The sequence below is a fragment of the Canis lupus genome, chromosome 9, assembly GCF_048164855.1.
Source record: "Canis lupus baileyi chromosome 9, mCanLup2.hap1, whole genome shotgun sequence".
In the NCBI taxonomy this organism is placed as follows: Eukaryota; Metazoa; Chordata; class Mammalia; order Carnivora; family Canidae; genus Canis; species Canis lupus.
The window spans coordinates 28,856,391-28,878,389 of record NC_132846.1 but is presented as its reverse complement, the minus strand read 5'-3'; the positions used below and the strand labels follow the sequence as shown (position 1 = coordinate 28,878,389).

The window sequence follows — 21,999 nt, the reverse complement described above, 5'->3', positions numbered from 1 at the left end:
ACTACATTTGTGTCTTTGGGGTAAATACCCAATAGTGTAATTGCTGGGTCATAGGGTAGCTCTATTTTCAAATTTTTGAGGAACCTCTTTATGAGGAATGTCCATATTGTTTTCCAGAGTGGTTGCACCAGTTTGCATTCCCACCAACAGTGTAAGAGGGTTCCCCTTTCTCCACATCCTCACCAACATCGGTCATTTCCTGACTTGGTCATTTTAGCCATTCTGACTTCTGTGAAGTGGTATCTCATTGTGGTTTTGATTTGTTTTTCCCTGATGCCAAGTGATGCTGAGAATTTTTTCATGTGTCTGTTGACCACTTGTATGTCTTCTTTGGAGAAATGTCTCTTCATGTCTTCTGCCCATTTTTTGACTGGACTATTTGTTTTCTGGTGTTGAGTTTGATAAGTTCTTTATAGGTTTTGATTTCTAGCCCTTTATCTGATGTGTAGTTTGCAATATATTCTCCAATTCTGTGGGTTGTCTTTTGGTTTTGTCTACTGTTTCCTTTGCTGTGCAAAAGATTTTTATCTTGATGAAATGCCAACAGTTCATTTTTTGCCTTTGTTTTCCTTGCCTTTGGAGACATGTCTAGCAAGAAGTTGCTGCAACCGAGGTCAAAGAGGTTGCTGCCTATGCACTCCTCTAGGATTTTGATGGATTCTTATTTTACATTTAGGTCTTTCCTCCATTTTGAGTCTATTTTTGTGTAAGGTCTGAGGAAATGAAATGGTCCAATTTCATTCTTCTGCATGTGGCTGTCCAGTTTTCTCAACACCATTTGTTAAAGAGACCATCTTTTTCCCATTGGATAGTCTCTCCTACTTTGTCAAAGATTAGTTGATCATAGAGTTGCAACAGCCTTTAAAAGGGAATCAGGGCAGAGTATCCACTACAGTTAGGTAATATGTTCAAGGTCATACAGCTAGTAAAAAAAGGCTAGGATTTAAACCTAAGTCCATCTGACTTTAAAGTCTATCTTCTTAACGCCAGTGCCAGATTAGTCCATATTGCCCTGTCTACCTCAGTCAGTCGCTACTATCTGGTTAAAAAAAAAAAAAAAAAAAACATTTCTGGTCCATGTTTATGGTTTAAAGAATAACTAAAACAGAATATTTGGGTTTGAATTGCTATTAAAAAGGTGGTAAGTAGTATTATGCATTAACTTTTGGTGTAGATGTTTGCATACTTGTGTTTGCAGATCTAGCACTGAGGAATGGGAAAGGGGATTATATGGAACAGGGTTCTAGATTATAGGTGCATAATGTCTTCCTCCTTTCTGTCTTCCACACAGCTTATAAGTCACAATCACAGTAAAAATGGTAAGATTGGTTTAATATATGAGAAATGGGCCAGTTTAGGCAAGGGAACTTGGATGTGCTTCCTTCCCTACCCTTGAGGTTAACCCAGGCCTGCTGAAGGGACAGCTCATTGCTCACAATTACCCCAGCTTGCCCTAGGTCAGGGCCAGGGTTAGTCACTATCAGATATAAACAAAGCAGGACACCAGTGAAAGTGGTGAAGACAGATTTCAATCAGTAATATACTGTTGCAATAGGGGGAGTTCATTGTGAACTGAACTCAACTTCCATGTGTACAGGAGGAACTAGGCATTTTACAGGGAGAAGGAGGGAGTGGAAGGGGATTAGCTAGGGCACAGGAGAGGCAGGGAAGTGAGAAATTAGAGTGGGAAGGGGGTGGGCCCATATGAAACCCATCTGGGGCTGCTCACTGGTGCTTATTGACTTTAGACGTCTATCCTCCTACAGACACTAGGAGACAGGGGCCCCTATCTTCAGGTATTGGCTGAAACAACCAGTAAATTCATGTAGGGGCCTTGAGTTTCCTCAGACTGACATTTTAAGGGGGCTAGGGTCATCCTAAAGATGTGGCCACAAGCCATTAGAAACTATGTTAGTGTTTTGTTCAAGTCTTTATAGGCCAAGGTTGAGAAAAAGGCAGAGGAACCTGGCTACAGTTTAGCCACAGAGAGGGTCTTTATCACAACCAATCATCAATAATCAGCAGTTTAGTGGACCCAAATCAACTGCCCATAAGGCCCCTTAGATACCAGCCTTACCCAAAGCCAAGAACTTCCCTATACTCCACTGATGAGATGTCTCATATACACATGTATTCTCACACACGTTCTTACACACTCACACACTCTGTGCTCATACTTCCTCACATACATACACATTCATTTTCACACATACACGTACATACATGTACTTAGACTATTTGTTTACAGATCACAATCTGTTTACTGCCCCTGCCCCACTGCTGGCCCTCATCTCCAGGCAGGCCAGCCTGTGAGGCTTCCTGCCCATCTAATTTGTCAGCTGGGGCTGGGGTAGGTCCAGGGTCTTCCACAACCAGGGAAACCAGACGAGAGATCTTTTATGTGGAGAAGAAGAGGTACAGTCCAGAAACGGAAGTTTTAGTCAGAAGGAGAATCAGTCCCCCTGAGAGTTCAGCTCAAAGGTTCCCCAAGTTCTAGTCACTTGGTGACTTCTCATTCCTTCCTTTACTGGAATCCCTCCCAAGGTCTTGGGTCAGTGGGTGATAAAGCCAGCGCTGGACCTCAGTCCAAAGCTTTTGGCCTTCTCCCTTGAGACCCATGGATCTAATTGACAGATCCTATTCAAATTCACTTAAAAAACTTTATGCAGGAAAAAAGCAGTTGAACATTTCATAGGTTAACTAGATATGCTATGGTTTACGTATTATCTGCCTGTTAAACATGGTCAGATTTCCTCATAATCAATCATAATCCCCTTACCAATTCACCTTCCTTGGTTTTACATGCTCTCACCATGTGTGGTTTTTATTTCTTCCTGTATGAGTATGAGACGACTCCTCTTCTTCTTCTTTAGACGGTGGAAGCAAAGAGCACAACTCTGTAGTCAGACTAGGGTTTGTGCTCCTGCTTTTTTATATGTGAGTTGTAAAACCTAAACTCAACTCTGAGCCTCTGCAAAATGGCAGGGTAGTGATTGAGATTAAATAGGATGTACATAAAAAGCACCTTTCAGGGAGACAGAACATGAGAGACTCCTAACTCTGGGAAACGAACAAGGGGTGGTAGAAAGGGAGGTGGGTGGACGGTGGGGTGACTGGGTGACGGGCACTGAGGGGGGTACTTGATGGGATGAGCACTGGGTGTTATGTTATATGTTGGCAAATTGAACACCAATAAAAAATAAATAAATAAACAAAAATAAAATATCCATTTAATGGCTAAAAAATAAAAAGAATCACCTTTCAGTCCCTTCTAACAAGAAATGATCAATATTTCATAACTTACTAGAATTTTTTGCCTTTACTTTTTAAAGAAGATTTTATTTAGTTATTTGAGAGAGAGAGAGAGAGCACGAATGGCAGGTAGGGGATAGAGGGAGAAGCAGACTCCCCACTGAGCAGGAGGCCCAACTCAGGGCTCAATCCTAGGACTCTGGGATCATGATCTGAGCTGAAAGCAGACACTTAACTGACTAAGATACCCAGGTGCCCCATTGCCTTTACTTTTTAATGTAGTAAGACTTAAAAATCAGCATTTCTTCCAGGAAAAAATTGTTCTTCTCCTAGGGGCCTTACTTCAGAGTCACATCACATCAACTGTCACTTTGCTTCTGCATTTTGTGTTGACCCTGGTACCTGAGAAGGAGGTGGCATGGGCCATAGCACCTGAGTGGAGTGCACTGTGACAGTCACAGGGACTATCAAGCCACTGTTGCTTGCGTGTGGCCTCATCTGTTTTGTATGAATTCTTTGGGGTTGATCCTTTTTGACCCGTCCCATGCTTGAAACTTCAGATCACAGACAGCCAGGAAGCTTTCCTTCATGTGTCCCAATTGTCTCCATCCAATATTCGTAGTAAACTAAGGGAGGAAATGACACATGAATGATGTTCATGGCAGAGCGAGGAAAGGAGACACCATCCTCCATGTGGGCATACTTGGCAGATGCTCAGCCAATGGAGGAGTTGGTCAGGAGGAAATGAATCCCATACCCATCTACTGAGCCTAAATAATAATAGGGTGTGGACCATACTCCCCCAGGGTTTCCAGGTTGAGTTCTTGATCCCTTATAACCTTCACTCCTTTGGAATGTGAGGGGAATCTGGGTGGAAGTTGGAAAGAAAGCAGCACAGAAAGGAGGGAGGAGGTAGAATGCTTTGTTTCTCTCCTTCAAGCTCTGAGCGAGCAACTTGCTGTTTTTCTGGGATGGAAGATTTGGTGATTCAGAGCATGCTCTGAGCTCTTGCCTCCTTGGTTACATTTCCCCACTCTCATTTACTTTCTGATCATGACAGCTTTTCAGAAAATTGGAAAACAACTATCCAGGAAATCAGAATGGCATTGCTTTGGCATTATAAACTGCTTCTAATGGCTATATGTACAGCCAAAGGTGCTGTAAGGAAAACACACACTAAATATTTGCATCTTTGGTGTTCTGATATAAATTTACAGGGCTGGTCTGTGGTCCTGAATACAGAACATTTCTGTGAGCCCGGAGCAGAAATTTAAATGCTTCTGGGAAACAAAATCAATCAATAATAATGTTCTTCTACATCAGATGTAGCTTATAAGTGTGATCAAAAGACTATTCTATAAAAGCAATGCACACATAAATCCTTATACTAAGAACATTTTCTAGTGATAAATAGTTTCCAAGATTTTTCATTGTCTCCTGCTCAATTTCTACAAGTTGGCAAAGCTTAAGAAAAAGGTTTTTAGATCTTTATCATATAATGCAGTTGTTTATCAAATACCAGAACCATTAACCAGATAGAAGGCATTCTTGGGACTGAATATAGACACAAAGAGAGGTAATCTGCAAACGAATTGATTTTTTTTCAGCTCACTTATTGCTTTGCCATATAAAAACCTGAGTGTGGATGAGGCCAACACTATTTGCATACTATGGAATAATTATTTTCTAAGTGGATAGCGGTGACTGGTCAACAATTCTTTATGGGTGTCAGGTCTAACTCATATTGTACAATTAATTGCCAGGTGAGGATACAAGAAATTATGTAGCTTCAGTTCTGTATAGCTGAATGAACTTGGTTTCTATATTCCAACATCCAAATGTGGTTACTAAGACAGAGATTATAACAAAAGGGGGAAGAAAACTGTGGTAGCCAGCAAACTTTTGCTCATTCAGAAAAAGGGATATGAGTTCTAAAGTAACTATGAAAAAATGTCTCCTTGGGCAGCCCCGGTGGCCCAGCGGTTTAGCGCCGCCTTCAGCCCAGGGCCTGATCCTGGAGACGGAGGATCGAGTCCCAAGTCGGGCTCCCTGCATGGAGCCTGCTTCTCCCTCTGCCTGTGCCTGTGCCAATCTCTCTCTCTCTCTCTCTCTCTCTCTCTCTCTCTGTGTGTGTGTCGTCATGAATAGATAAATAAAATCTTAAAAAAAAAAAAAAGAAAAGAAAAATGTCTCCTTAAGAATATGTCTCTCATTTTATTGCCTGCTCCTCTAAATGAGACCCTCCTACCCTCCTCCATCCTCTGGACTCTTGGGAAAAGTTCTTTAGGAGAAAGCTTTTACCCCAAATTATGGGTGCAGCTGAAACCTGGCAATAAATAATTGAGTGGTCCTTCCAGCATTGTAGGCTCACTTTGTGCTTTTTTTACTCAGCTGTGTTGGTCTAGCCTCCCTGAGTCTGAGTACATAGATCAAAATATTAGTGATGAAGGATGTTTTCCAACAGATCCTGTTCCAGGAATATGCTCTGCGAATCTCCCCCATCGGTCTGCAGGCATTTGTGAGCAGGAAGAAAGAAGATGAATAAGAGTTAATAACAACCCGGGCACCTCGGTGGCTCAGTCGGTTAAACGTCTGCCTTAGGATTGGGTCATGATTCTGGACTCTGGGGTTCCTGAAGCCCCAGATCAAGCCCCATGTCAGGCTCCCTGCTTCTCCATCTTCTTCTGCTCCTCCTCCCTCTCATGCTTATGCTATCTCTCTGTGTCTCTCTCTCAAATAAATAATTAAAATCTTAAAAAAAAAAGAGTTAATAACAACCAACATTTATTAATCATGTACCATGCATCAGAGGGGTTCTGGGCTTTAATCTAGTATCTCACGCAATGCTCATAACACCCAAGAATAGTAATATTCTTCTCATTTTTTGGAGGAGGTAATACTATCTATAAAAGGTTTTCAGCAAGTAACTGGCAGCATTTATGAATTCAGAGTAGATCCCTTAGCCATTACCCTTAGCTAACAGGAGCTTTTACATTGGTAAATGCACTAAATGCTCACAATGACCCAACTACAAAACATTATTATGCTTCCCATTTTTTGCACTGGAGTAACTCAGGCACAGGGAACTTTCTCAAGGTCACATTTAGTAAAAGACAGAGGCAGGATTTGAGCCCTTCCAAGGCCTATTTCTTTCTACCACCCCACATTGATTCTATTAAGCATTTGGCATGCATATTTTTGGGGAAATCCAGTGCCCAACTTTGTATTTAATAAGGCAAATATAAGAGAAAATATTTACTTAGCCTTATACTCTCTAGTTCTATCCATGTGGTTGCAGATGGCAAGATTTCATTCTTTTCTATGGCTGAGCCATATCTTGGCTATTATAAATAATGCATCAATAAACATAGGGGTGTGTATATCTTACCCAATTCGTGTTTTTGTATGCTTTGGATAAATATCCAGTAGTGGAATTACATATGGTAAGTTGAAGGTGATTAAAAGTACCCTTAGCTTGATGAGCACTGAGTAATGAATGAAATTGTTGAATCACTCTCTTATACACCTAAAACTAATATAACATTGTATGTTAACTATACTGGATTTAAAGTTTTTTAAAAAGAGACAAGAGAAACATTCATTAGATCAAGAGATATAATCTTAAGATTCTGTCCTTTTACTTGAAAGGGAAGAGTAGTTAAAGTATTGTGTTGGCAAGGAAGAGAGTGGGCTTTAGCTTTCAAAGAAGATATTGTGGGAAAGGAGTTTGTCTCTATAATTTACAGGAGAGATGGAAGGATATGCCTGGGCTGCTAGAAGAACTCTTGCATTAAGTACAATGGTAGTGGCTGGGAGTAATGGAAACCCCAGTACAGAAACTTAATTCGGAGTTAAATGTTCCCCATAGACAAGAAGCCTAGTGGTAGGAGATTTCAAGGGTTATCCAGCTGCTCAAAGCTGCCCCTGGAACCCAGGCTCTTTCTCCTTCCAACCCTCCTCCCTTACCACGTTGGCCATCTCAATGAGAGTCCTAAGACATCTACCATAAAGTCGGGAACACAAGGGCAGAGGCTGCACCAGACACACTGGTCTCATGTGAGAGAAAAGCAAGAGCTTTCCCAGAACCCTCCTTACCTCCAGCCAACTGCCACTTCCGTCTCATCACTTAGCAGTGTGTCCCGTGGCCACCCCAGCAGGCAGAGAGGCTGGAGAAAAAAGCAAGTGTTTACATGCACACACAGCCGTCCAACAGAATTGCATCCCATATGGACAGGACAGTGTGGGAAATCAGGAAAAGTCTGCCTTGGTTTAGGGGTAGAGAGGAGTAAGGGCAACAGGGAGGGCTGCAATTGGGAGAAGGAAGGTAACCTTGATGAGGAGGAATGCAGTTGTGGCTTTTGTATCTGTCATTCCATTGGAGCGGCCCCAGAGAGTCACACCAGTGCTCTAACCCTTCATTCCTCTCATCCTGTTCTTGACTCTCTAATCTTACTGCTTCAGGCCCAGACCAATAACACTTTGGCCTAAATAACTTTGGCGATTATCAAATCATCTGACTCACTGTTTTCTTTTAATTTTAAATTAAATAAATTATTGCTGAATTAATTAACTAATTAATGAAATGAAGTAATTTCAGGCAAATATCAGTTGGTGAGGGCCTTTGCGATAGCCAGGAGTTTTCACTGCTTCAGAAGAGAAAGTTCTCAGGAGCCTGCGGAAAGATGTCTGGATACCTTTATTACCAGAATCCTCTTGTACAAATGTTGACTATATGTCCCAAGCTCTGACAAGAAGAATCTGAGGAGGTTGAAGACGCTGGGGTCTTGGATCGAAACAACTCTGTACAATCTTTTTGCTACTTTCCATGACTACAGCTCCATGGCTTCCTTCTTTATCTTTGCAGAGCCAGCTCTCTCAGGCGCTGAATGGACTGTCAGACAGGGCCAAAGAAGCCAAGGAATTTCTGGTGCAGCTCCGCAACATGGTCCAGCAGATCCAGGTATTGGCAGCATCTGAGACTGAAAGCAAACCTCCACAGGTTAAGATGTAGCTGTGTAGTGGGGAAGTTTGTCTATTTCTTCTACTTTTGTGTGTTGTGGGGAAATTCCAATTATTTTTTTCTCCTCTGTCTCCTCTAATACAAACATGAGTACAGATCAACTCAAATATGCCCCCTTCTCAAGGTGGTTATATTTTGCCAACAAGGTGGCAACACAGCCTGGTTTTCCAAATAGTTCCTGTCTTTGGGACTGAGGTCCTCTATTACTCTGGATTTAGAAAAGAGGTCTCCTTGTGAATTCAGAGTCATAACTGTTGCATTTTTTAAACTCTTCAGATTCCCAAAACACCTTCCAATAGTTATATCTTATCTGATGGTAACAAACAGGTCACATTTTCTCCTTCCTTCCTTCTTTCCTTCCTTCCTTCCTCCCTCTTTTCCTTCCTCCATCCTTTCCTTCCTTCCTCCCTCTTTCCTTCCTCCCTTCCTTCCTTCCTTCGTTCATTCCTTCCTTCCTCCTTCCTTCCTTCTTTCCTTTCCTCCTTCCTTCCCTCCTGTGCATAGTAATGCTTCTTCTCTACTTAGATACTTAAGTATTTTCCAACCATGATCCCCCTTGGTAGCTATAATTTCAGATTACTTTATTTGAACACAATGACACACAGATCAGCCAGCATTTAAGAGCCCATGAATTCTCCACTATTGCTAAAGGGAAGAAGCCAATAACTGCACAAGATGCTTAAATAATGACCTTCTGCTCTGTTTACTGTTCTTAAGTTTTCAGGTTGCCCCACAGAAATAACCTTCACTCTGGCCTCCAGTAAATTGCTGTCTGAGTTAATATTTAACCCATGTGAAGGTAGAAATATCTTTTTAAATGTAAGCCAGCTTTTCAAAGCATCTCACACTGACTTCCTCATCCTTTTTTGCATGTGTGCTCATGTTAAAACTTTTGGTTCCCCAACAACCTACCACTTGCACACTTCCTTCTGTTTCCCAGAGCAACAGAGGTTATTGCAACAGAGTCAGTCTCTTCTCTGCTCTTGCCTCTGCACCCCACCTCTTCGTCAGAGCAAAGCTTTCTTTCTGCTCTAAATCAGAACCTGTAAGAAGCCTGCCCTCATCCTCCCAATATTACCCTGCATGGACAGAGAGAGCTCTTAAGTGATGTTTTCCATAAGACTTCTCTGAGTACTCAAAAGCAATTGTCATGAAAGCTGAAACTTTACACATAGGAGTCATTGCTTTAGCAATTACTAATGCACACCTTAAATGAAGAAGACCTTGCACTTGAGAAATTATCAGATATCTATCAGTATATCCTTATATTAAGAGACATAGTTCTTTATGATTTGGGGAATAAATTAAATTTTGATAGGCTAAGCTGTTCTTTCCTCGCCAGCCCCCAAAAGCTTACAGTAGACTCAGTTGGATGCTATTTTTTCAGTGCTATTCATGAATATGTGAGTATTCATCTTTCATTTTCTCTGTTACAATTGTTTTTCAGATTATGGTTTGGTAATTAAAATTATACATGTAACTTATTGAAAGGATTACTGTTAATGAATGCTTATGATTTAGGAGAGAATTACTTGAAAGAAAATGTCTATGGCATGTATAGATTTAAATCAAGTGAATAGTTAGATCCAGGATTCAATTTAAACATCATGGAGAAGCTATAGTTCATTTCAAACATAGTTTTCTCCCACAAGCAGTTGGTTCATGGCTTTATAGCTGAATGATGCTTGTTACATGTACCAGTTCTTCTTGATCAGCTATGTGCATTAACTATTTGCTTTCCTTAATGAAAGAAGCAAGTACTTTTGTAATTTGCCCATGATTATTCTAATAAACTTCTGTTGTCATTGGATTATTGTTTAATATTGAAGACCACTGCCATCCTTTTTCTTCTCTCTCTTCTTGAATTTAATGATTCTTTAACTCTCCTGCCTTCATAATACCCCACCCATTCAGGCAGCCAACCTCTCTGAACGCCACCTTCCACCATACGTAAGTAGACATATGCCAGCCCTCAGAAGGATTCCTGTTCAGCTCTACAAACCAAGCTTTATTTTATGCAATGTAATGTGGACTGAGATGATCTCCTTTTGATAAAAATTAATTTATTAAGTAATGCTTATCCTTTTCAATGTAAAATTCAAGTGAACATTACCACTGTAGAATGAAATTTATGCAGTTATTTTTAAAATGCTAAATGTGCATTGTGGACAGAGTTCTTTTTTATCTCCTTCAGCAGGGATCTCCATCCCACAAATGGACAGGGGAGCTCTTTTTATTCTGGCAGCCCAAGGAACCCAGGTGCTTTGGGGCTAAGACATGTGCTCTCTCATGCAGGAGAACAGTGTGGAGTTTGAGGCTTGCCTGGTGGCCCAATGTGATGCCCTCATCGATGCCCTTAACAGAAGGAAAGCCCAGCTGCTTGCACGTGTTAACAAGGAGCATGAGCACAAGCTGAAGGTGAGTGCTGTGCCATGGAGAGAGCAGGAAGCCAAGGAGCCCAGCTCCTGGGAACAAGATGGACAAGCTAGATGGGTAGGCCAGAAGCCCACAGTCTTGGGTGGCCAATGCCCCAGAGGGCAAGAAGCCAGCATCCTTTCATTCACCATGCACTCCCTAATTTACCTCATTGATATTAGTTGAGTGACTCCCCTGGGTCAAGAATTGCTCTGGTGCAGGCATAATTAAATAAATAAAAATTGCTGCCCTCATAAGGCTTATATTCCACCAGAAGGGACAAAGAATAAACAAGATAAGTAAGTAAAATATGCATTATTTAGTAAAAAGCACTAAGAAAAATAATGAGTGGGGAATGGGGAATACTGGGGAAGGAAGCTGAAGTTCTAGACAGGGTGGCCAGAGTGACCATACAGAGGCAAAATGTATTTTTGAAATAGGAATGGAAACCATACCTTCCAGAAAACAAACAAGATTTGTCTTAACTTCTGAAGTAAACTGTGCAATGGGACTGCTGCAGACTTTTGTCATCACGCAGTGGAATCAATTGATTACAAATCTGGAGCCCTATTGGCAAAAAGATTGGTCTTCCTGAAGACATCTGATACCCCATCCATTGCCCCATTGGAGCAGGGTGTGAGAGCAGGCTGGAAAGATGAGAAGTAAGCAGTCAACAGAGGTCCGCATTCATTGCCAGTAAGCCCCAGGGTAGCTACCAGTGTGTGGAGGGTAGAGGATATGCTGTGCTGGTCTGATTAGGGTACAGGGTGAGGTGAGGTCTAACTCCAGGCTCTCTCCTGGGGTTAGGCAGTCAACATCAGGGAGCTTCAATAGTGGGCAGCACAGAATGGATATGACCTCAAGGGAGCTCATGAAAAGGCCTATAAGCATCAGATACCCCAGCAGTTTAGAACAGGCTGTAGTCCCTGAAGAACAAGGGAAGGCCCCATCTAAACAAATGGGATTCAAGTAGAAGAACCAAGGAAGAGTTTCAAAGTGAAGAAATAAGAAATAAGAAAACACAGCTTACAAGATTTGTGGCTCAAGTTTGGTGGCAGGGAACTTCAAGCCGGGCCAGTACTCATTCCATGGGTACCAGAAACAAGGCAATAAACTAGGTGCTAACTAGGGTACAAGTCCTGGACAAGACCTGCAGTAAAACAGGCATTCTGAGCCCCGAGAAGCAGAGTCACCAACCTTCCAACTTTACTCTGTGCCTCAGCCACACACCAGGACCCTGAGCCCCAGGGGGCTCTGGAAGAAGGCAGGGACCAGGCAGCATGCTACAGAGCAACCACTCCCCAGGGAAGCTTCACAGTTTTCTCCAAAAGTAAGAAAACCCCAGCTTTAGCTCCCTCCTCTAAGAGGCTCCCTCTTCCACTGCCCACCTGCTACAAAACACATTTAAAGCCACACACCTTCTCTTCCTTCCCCAAAGTCAGGGCAATAATGTGGCTGGAATATAAACCTTTCTCCCCTGCCTTTGTGACTTGCCCAGGGGTCACCCTGAGGGCCTGCAGAACTGAAACAGGCAGGAGGCGAGCTGAGGATAACAAGGTCCAAGCCTGGGAGAGCTCCTAAGGGCTCCCCCCATCATGACGTTTGTTGGCCTGACCTCCTCTGGTGCTCTGTCAGGGCCAGGTCTCTCTGAGCATTCCTGATGAGACAGCAGGAGAGGCACAGTAGAGTCCTTCATAAAGAAAACTGCAAGGCTTGAAGTTAAATCCGGACCAGAAGTTTGTAAAGCAAATTGCATAGGTCTCTAATGTTCAGAGAGCCTCTGGCTGTTGGTTTGGACAGAGAACCGAGGCTGGTGATTATAACACTCCTTCCAGAGACGCCATTCCTGTTCCTTAGTGATAGGTAAGACCTATCACTAGTCTCACTTAGTTAGACCTAACTGGAAGACCTAGTGATAGGTTCATCTTTGAATGAGTTCAAACCTGTTTCCATCACCTGCTCTAACATTACTAAAACATTGTCACTATAGCCTTTCACTTAACACCCTTCAGAAACCTAGAATTTTTAGTGTGATGGTGGAACCCAAATATCATTTGAATCACATAGAGCTATCTAAAATGAAACCACAGGGATCCCTGGGTGGCGCAGCGGTTTGGCTCCTGCCTTTGGCCCAGGGCGCGATCCTGGAGACCCGGGATCGAATCCCACGTCAGGCTCCCGGTGCATGGAGCCTGCTTCTCCCTCTGCCTGTGTCTCTGCCTCTCTCTCTCTCTCTCTGTGTGTGACTATCATAAATTAAAAAAATACAATAAATAAAATGAAACCACAGCTGTCTACAGGAAATGAGCTGGACAGCTGGATTTTCCCTCTAAAGAGTAGACCAGCCATTTCAGTATGTAATCACCAAACATTAACTTTTTCTCAGTGGAAATCTCTTTTTTAAAACATTTCAGACACTTTCTTGGCATCTTTAAACTGAACACAGTGAACCGATAAATCATATAGTGACTGTAGTGGCAACTCTGGGTTTTCTACATGGGAGAGCCATAAGGGCAGCGATCTGAACGGAAAAGGGAATCACAGATTGAGAAAGCATCATTTATCCATATCAGACAGGGGCAAAGGGGCGAGAAAGCCCCCCAGGGCCCCCTGCTTAGTGCTGTCTCTGCCGAATGAGACTGGGTGAAAATCCATTAAGGGCTGTGCTGTGGGCACAGACAGAGACTGCACAGGAGCGGCTTTTACTCATTGCTGAGATGTCATGTCTGGCCCGGTGACAGTCCATCAGTACAGGTGACCTGCCCCAACAGGGCGCACCAAGGCGCCCAGGGCCACAGAGTGGAGTGGAGGCAGCTGCCTGCTCTCATTCCACCCTGCCCAGGGTGGTGTGCCCTGCCCCAGATCCCAAAGGGCTACAGAAACAACAGGCAGGTGGCAGGTTGTCCCCCACGGCAGCCAAGCTGTTCTGTCTTCTATCTTGAGTGATTTGTTTCTCTGCTGTTTTCAGCAAATTGTATGTCACTGCTAAAGACAGACAGCAGTGCTGACACCTTGACTACCGACCCCAGCCTCCAAGTCCCCCTCCCTCTGCTTTTCTCCTCTGCTTTTCCCTTTCTTGTCCTTTCTGTTGCTACTCAGATTTGTGAGAAAAGACTGGCCTTTTATAGACTTCGCTTGCCAAGCACAGTACTTCTTTCTGTCTTTGTTGGCTAACCCATCACTCACAGGCTGGCAGGGATAATCTTATGGTCTTCCGCTTCCCTTTGGCAGAGTTCTCTATGGGCCTACTTTTTGCTGACAAAGAAGAGAGTTGTGTGTGTATTTTTCTGGCAACTTTCTCTTCTTGAGCAATCCAAAAGGCTGGGGATGCTGGAAAGTGAGTGTGTATAAAGACAGTCTTTATAATCTGCTCATGCCCCTCTCTGAAAGCACTGATGGCTTGAGCAGATTGAATGGTTCTGGTTCTGAGACAAGCTGGAGCAGAGAGGTGAAGAGCCCAGCTTCTGTGTCATAGAGAACGGGGTGTGAGGACATACTTTATTACTTACTAGGTCTCTAACTGTGGGCAAGTCTATGACTCAGTTACTTTCACCTGTGTGTAAAATCAGGCCAGAAGCAGTTGTCACCTCCCAGAGCATTGCCAAGCACTTAGCACACAGTCCTCAGGAAATGTTAGCTATTATTATTGTTACTGAGAAAGAATGCCTGCAAGTATGGTGGCACCCAGCCCACTGAAGAAGTGCTCCTCGGGACTTAACTTCTGTAATACCAGAGTACATGGTATAGAATTAGTCTATACACAGATGTGACTGTCTCTGAACTTAGGAAAGTTGGCTTGAGTTTTTAATTGATCATCCTATAAAATAGTTCACAAAGTTTGGTGAGCTATTTTTAAAGTTCGTAAAAAGGCTCTGAGACATTTGTATGCAGCTGTGACTGTATTTTAGGAATGCTTTGAAATGTAAATTACAGTTAATACTATTCTGTGGTTTGGGGAAAAAAAACACTGGGAGACAAATATCTATTTTCAGAATGTGGTGAACTAATCAAATGTCAGAAAGCTACTGAAGGGGAAAAAATGCTTTTGAGCTTTTAAGAAATACTCCTAATTTGTGTTTGGGACTACTTGGGCAATATCGCCCACAATAAGCACAGAAAACCAGATCCCCCAGGTGTTTTGTTTGAGCTATATGTTTTGATTCCATTCTTCCTGGGTTCTTGACCTGAGTAAGGCCTTAAAATGTCCTCACAGGGAATTTGTGACACTTAAATGTGCCATTAATAAGGTCTGTGCTTTTCTCAGGAAACTTACAAATGTCATTTCTCTTTTAGTAAGCCCAAAGAAATATCTAAGAATTATTTTTATTTATGCAACTCAGAATTTGAAATAATTCTACAATCATCTTAAATGTATATTGCTCCAATATTTTAGAGTAAATTCATATGCTGAATAGTATGAGGTGACAGATATCTTCTTGGTTACCTTTCAGTTCTAAGATTCTCTGGAAGAAAAAAAATTATAGTTATTAAAAATATTTTGAAAAAAATCTAATCTTTAATTTCCATGTGTAGTTGGTAAAGGAACATACCAATAAAATTGCCCAGCAAGAATGCTAAAAGATAATGATAAAGTTTACTGGTTTTTACAACATTTCATTTTTACAGAGAACCTCCGTATCTCAATTATAACTATATACAGGATGTTTGACTTTGAAGCCAACTGTACTGTTGGGTTTTGTTAGAATCATTATCATTATTATCATCATCTTTGTTATTATTTACCATGCACTGCCTGTTGTGTTCCCATTATGTTGATTAAAAAATTTAATTAAATGGTCATATCAGTCAGAGTACAAATTTACACTAGGGACATTACTGGCTTGTCAGATTGCTTACTTAAGCTATTTTTCCATTGCCTGAAAACAGGCTAGTAATCCTTTCTTTGCTTTAGATGGATCTGGGGGATAGAGAAGAAAGAAAGGGAGAGGGAGGGAGTATATGTGGAAGACAGACCTATCCAAGCTCACAAAATTTTTAAAAATAACTATAGAGGATTTGACTGACTACAGCAATTACTAGAAAGAAAAAGCAACAAATTTAAGCCAATAATCAGGTCAATCCCAACAAAACTACTGGCAAGAGGTTCTGTAAATCCATTAAAATGAAAACATTTGGGGCAGCCCCGGTGGCGCAGTGGTTTAGCGCCGCCTGCAGCCCAGGGCATGATCCTGGAGTCGCGGGATAGAGTCCCACGTCGGGCTCTCTGCATGGAGCCTGCTTCTCCCTCTGCCTGTGCCTCTGCCTCCCTCTCTCTCTCTCTGCATCTCTATGAATAAATAAATAAAGTCTTAAAAAAATAAAATAAAATAAAATGAAAACATTTGGGGGAAAAAATAGGCACATTGAAACACTTGAAACCTTTGCCCTTGCAGGGCCAACTCTAAAATTTTAATTTCAATAATTATTAATTATAAGGCTATTATTAATGAATTCATTTGGCAAATTCTGTGATCTCTGCTTCCTACCACATAGGAGCAAAAGTCACAGAGGGACTGTACAGAACAGATCCCAGGGTGCCCATGGGATCACTAGGATGCCACTTCACACAACTGGAGCTCACCAAAGTTAGGGAACACTCTTCTGAACACTCTTTGCCCACTTTGGCCATGTCAATGCAGGGCAGTCACAGACGTTCTTTAAGGCCCTTTGCCTAAACCCAGACGTGAGTCACATTCCTTACCTCCAGAGGGCGCTAAACACATACTTTGAAGATGACAGTGATCTTGTGTCTCCCTGTACCTCACAGCCTACAAAATACCACATTGCATGCATCACTCTTACTGAGGCCCACCATAAATGGCAAATGTTCTCCTGTGTGGGTGAGACCACATCAATATGCTAATCTCTCCAAACGACTTGTATTTCTTCATTAACTTCTCTGTATAAGGATATAGTATACTACATACTAAGAGCATGCTTTGCATATTCTACTCAATGTTTTGAGCCTCAATTGATGAGGCTATTGGTGCATTCACACTTTTGGAATGGAAAGTTCAGTTTTGCTGTTAAAATCTCAAGCCTTCCTCAAACAGGTACATGTTTTATTTATTTGATACGGCTAAATTATCCTTTTCTTGATTAAAAACTCAAAGCCTCAAGAGTTCTCTTTGAAATGATTAGTTGCCAATGTGGGTAAACATTGGCAACTGATAAACATTAATGAGATTAGTACAAAGAGTGGTATCAAGAGAATGGGGGAAATATTTGCATAATCAGCATGTGGGAGAATGGTGGCATGTGAGAAATTTAAAATGTTCAACCTTAACTTAAATTCCTCTAAGTTTCAGTGAATATAATGATAATATTGGAGATGATATTCTACTCTAGGGGAAAAAAAACAAAAGAATTTGTTATTTTACTAGATGAATCTCATATTTAAAGCACTTCACCTATGACTCACAAATGAGTCAGTTCCAAGCATTAGTTCGTCATCTTGCTGTAGGAATGATGGTACATGTAGAAACTCCTCCCACTGACCAAAAGGACTTATGAAGAATCAATTCTTCAAGCTTGCATCCTGAAAGTACTTGTACCTTACATAGAAATAAAAAAAAAAGGATTGCCTTATACTTAGGGGAAACTGTTTTAAACTGTGATAAGAAGGTATATATTATATTTAAGAAAGAATTTCTTGAAATAGGAGAGAGAGAATGTTAGTGTTTACTTAGACTAAAAATTCAGTAGTGGTATCCCTCCACACCTCATGATGAGAGAAAATAGTATGAGAGAAAGTATTTATTAAAAAGAATAAACTTTAAAGAGCCGTACATAAGATGGAGAGGTGAATGGAGACAGAGAAAGGGTGTCAAGGTCAGGTTGGATAAAATAATGAAATTCAATTTAATTAACTTCAGTTCTTGTTGCTGGCTGTGTTATATGAGCTGAGTGGAGGAAGGAGATTGGTCTGCTAGAGATGGGATGGGAAATGTAGCTGTGGATAAGCAGAACAAAATTTTACACTTGTATAAGCTATCATGGATGGCTCTATCCTACTAAAAAAACTTGCGCATTCAGAGGGACACAACTGTCCATTCTCAAATCCTCCTTTGCCAAATAGGTATCAGTGACATATCTTGATCCAAGGAATGACCTTAATAAATTTGCCACTTAACAAAATAAAAACATTCAAATGATCAATAGGATTTGCCATCCTGAACAGATGGGGACTGCTAATAAAATTGTGAAAGCCTTCTCTAAAACTGAACTAAAGATTAATTCATTGTCCTCAGAGAGCTGGTTTAGGCCATCATGCAGATGAAACCAGGAAGATTGTTTCCCAGTCCCTGTTTGTGTCACTCTTGCAATTTGCACATTTCCTTCCTAAGAAAAGGAACTCAACTCCAGCCAGCTGCAAACATGGTGCCAATGGTTTCTCTGGAGCATCAGAGCAACTGCACAGAAATGTGGAACTCAAAGAAAAAGTGACATGGCCTAGCTTCCTAGGAATTGGTTTTCCATAAAAAAAATAATGTGAAATAAGTAATAATAGTAGAAATAAAACAGAGTTAAGAAGGTAACAAGAAAGATTATTTAAAAACAACTAGAAAAAATTATACTCTTAAAAGATCTAATTATTTGGCTGATTTCCATAGGATGGGAAATCTTGCCAAATTAATTCAGAAACTAGATGTCAATTACAACACACCCAAAGTGCTGCTTCTGGGAACACTAGTTTAATTTTTAGCAGTGATTTTTATCACTGGCTACTGGGATCATTGTGAAAGGGTTGATTAAAATTTAAAAAGATGGACCAAAATCCATTGTTGTAATACAGTTAAGAGCCAGGAACTCAGGGATACTGAGTCCTTCCAAGAAGCCTGAACCGTGGAATACAGGAGCCAATGGCAAACTCCCACTAAAACTCACCAACTCTTTGGCATTGCTACAATGAAGCTTCTTAAGAGTAGTCAGAGAAACCCCACACTCAGCTCCTTTGGCATCAAATAAATCCGGCTTGAGAAGGAAATTTATAGAAGCAGACATAGAATTTTATGAGGCCTGATTAATGTATCTATTTCAGTACATTTGGGTCATAAAATTATCATTGATCTAAATGTTCTGGAAAGTAAACACGACAATTCAAGTCTATTTTGCCTCAATAGCAGACTCACTTTGGGTTGCAATGCCCAGATCTAGTCCGTGCTTGTTTTTCAGATTTGAGTACAAGTCAGTTTTGTAAGCACAGTCCTAGGACAGATGCCATTCATAGTGATTAGTGACTGCTGAGTTTCTGCTACCTAGAAGCGCTGATGTACTGGCTACCAAAATATCAAAATATCTTCTGGGAACAATTTAGTAATGCCTAAGATAGCAGAGACAAGTAGCCTATAGCTGTAGGTCACCTGTCCTGCATTTTTTATTATACTTTTGGGTGTTCTGTGGGTTTTTTTTCCCCTTAAGAAGCAGAAGCTTAACCTTCTTGTTTATTTTTTTATTAAAAAAATAAAATAATTTGCATTCCATGAGCCCAGACCAACAGATAGTAGTGGTGATTGGACATAATACCAGACATTATGCCAGACATTAGAAGAAAATAAGTCAACCAATGAATTTTATTTTTTATTTATTTATTTTTAAAGATTTTATTTATTTGTTCATGAGAGACAGAGAGAGTGGCAGAGACACAGGCAGAGGCAGAAGCAGGCTCCATTCAGGGATCCTGATGTGGGACTCTATCCCAGGACTCCAGGATCACATGCTGGGCTGAAGGCAGAAGCTTAACCACTGAGCCACCCAGGTGTCCCAACCAATTAATTTTAAATTTGATCTCCCCTCTCCCCGCCAAAATCACAAAACAATCTTCACATCAAAGTTGGTTTCTTTCACCAATTCTGATCCAGAGATGTTAAATCCTACACTGCAGTTTTTATTTTAATTTTTTTAATTAAAAAGTGGTCATAAGTCATCTACCAAAAAATCAGGAGATTCCAAACTAATTAATTAATTAATTTCAACAATCCTATAAATGGACAAAACTGGAGTTCTCGCACTTCCTGATTACATAACTTACTGCAAAGCAACAACAATGAAAATAGTGTGGTGCTGACATGGAGACAGACACATAGACAACTGCAACTGAACAGAGAGCCCAGAAATAAACTTTCACATATGGTACAATGATTTTTGACAAGGGTTCCAAGACCATTCAATGGGGAAAGGGCAGTCAACAAATGACACTGGAAAAAACTGGCTGTCCACATGCCAAAGAATGAAGTTGGACCATTACCTAACACCATATACAAAAACTAACTCAAAATGGACCAAAGACTTAACTGTAAGAACTGAAACTATAAACTCTTAGATGAAAACATAGGGCAGATGCTTCATGCTGGATTTGGCAGTGATTTCTTGGATATTACTCAAGAGGCATAGGCAACAAAGGAAAAGGTAGACAAATTGGACTTCATGAAAATTTATAAATTTTGTGCATCAAAAGATAAAAGAAAACCAATTAAAAAATGGATGAAGGACTTGAATAGACATTTCTCCACAGGAGATATACAAATGGCCAATAAGCATATGAAAAGATGCTCAGCATCACTAGTCATGAGGGAAATGCAAATCAAAACTACAATGAGATACAATTTCACACCCATTAGAATGGCTATTATTTTTTTAAAAAAAAACAGATAGTAATAAGTATTGGTGAGGATGTGGAGAAATTGGAACCCTTGTGCATTGCTAATAGGAATATAAAACAGTGCAGCTGCTGCGGAAAACAGAATGATGATTTCTCAAAAAACTAAAATAGAATTACCATATGATCCAGCAATTCCACTTCAGAATATATATCCAAAAGAAGTGAAGCAGAGATTTTCACAGATTTCTGCATATCATGTTCATAACAGCTTTATCCACAATAGCCAAAAGGTAGAAGCAACCCAAGTGTCCACTAACAAAAATGTGATATGTACCTACAATGAAATATTATTCAGTCATAAAAGGAAGGAAATTCAGGGGCAGCAGGGTGGCATAGTCGGTTAGGCGTCCGACTTGGTTTTGGCTCAGGAACAATCTCAGAGTCATGAGATCGAACCTCATATCAGGCTCCATGTTGAGCATGGATTCTGCTTGAGTTTCTCTTTCTCCCTCTCCCTCTGCCCCTCCCACTCATGCACTCACACTCCTCTCTCTCTCTCTCTCTCTCTTAAATAAATAAATAAATAAAACTTTTTGAAAAGGAAGGAAATTTTGACATCAGCTACAACATGAGTAAACCTTGAAAATATTGTGCTAAATGAAATAAGCCAGTCACAAAGAACAAAAATATTATATGATTCTACTTCTATGAGAGTCAAATCCATAGAGACAGAAAGTAGAATGGTGGTGTTGCCAAGTGCCAGTGAGGAGGGGAGAATGGAGAGCTATTGTTTAATGGATACAAAGTTTTAGTTTGGAAAGATAAAAAAAAAAAGTTCTGAAAAGGGATGGTGATGACAACAATATGAATGTATCTAATGCCACAGAATTATCCAATTTAAAATAGCTAAACCTGTGAGTTTTATGTTATATATACTTTATCACGATAAAAAAAAAACAGAAGCAGAGACCAGCAATAATAAATGGATGCATTGTCAAAAAAAATAGGAAGGATTTAAATGTCCAAAAATAGAGGAACAGGAATGATTAAATAAATTATGATAACCCACTCAGTGGGATATTTATGGAGCCAGTAACATTTATTGATGGTGGCAACATTTAAAATGCCTATGTTATAGTGTTAAGTGGGAAGGAGGTAAAATTGTCACATATTATGATTGCAACTATAAATATATCTAGCTCAAGGATAAAACCCAAGAGGAAATATCAAAATGCTTTAAAAATTTGCATTAAAGTGACGAGATTATTGCTTTTTCCTTTTTTTTTTTTTTTTTTTTTGGTTTATTTTCCAATTGTTTTTGAACGTAGATGTAATAATCTTTAATGGAAAAATGTATGATCAAAACTGAAAAGAAGGAACAAAGAAAAAGCTTTACGGGATCCCTGGGTGGCGCAGCGGTTTGGCGCCTGCCTTTGGCCCAGGGCGCGATCCTGGAGACCTGGGATCGAATCCCACGTCGGGCTCCCGGTGCATGGGGCCTGCTTCTCCCTCTGCCTGTGTCTCTGCCTCTCTCTCTCTCTCTGACTATCATAAATTAAAAAAAAAAAAAAATTATAAAAAAAAAGCTTTTCAACAATTATTATTAAAACTCCTTGTAGTTATTATTCATAAAATCCAGAAGGCTGGATATTTTTTAGGCTTTTGCAAAGTAATATAAATATCAAGGATATAAGTAATGAAGGTTCCTAGA

At 40.6% G+C, this 21,999-nt stretch overlaps 1 protein-coding gene across 10 annotated transcripts in view; it reads left to right on the top strand.

The window, feature by feature from the left end:
• TRIM9 (tripartite motif containing 9) overlaps window positions 1-21,999 on the top strand; it is a 108,015-nt gene that overhangs the window by 50,239 nt on the left and 35,777 nt on the right. For all 10 annotated transcript variants that reach the window (XM_072838534.1, XM_072838536.1, XM_072838537.1 and 7 more), the window contains exons 2-3: window positions 8,117-8,212; window positions 10,568-10,690. In XM_072838534.1, the coding sequence (XP_072694635.1) occupies window positions 8,117-8,212; window positions 10,568-10,690 (219 nt within the window). The remainder of the gene's footprint in view (window positions 1-8,116; window positions 8,213-10,567; window positions 10,691-21,999) is intronic.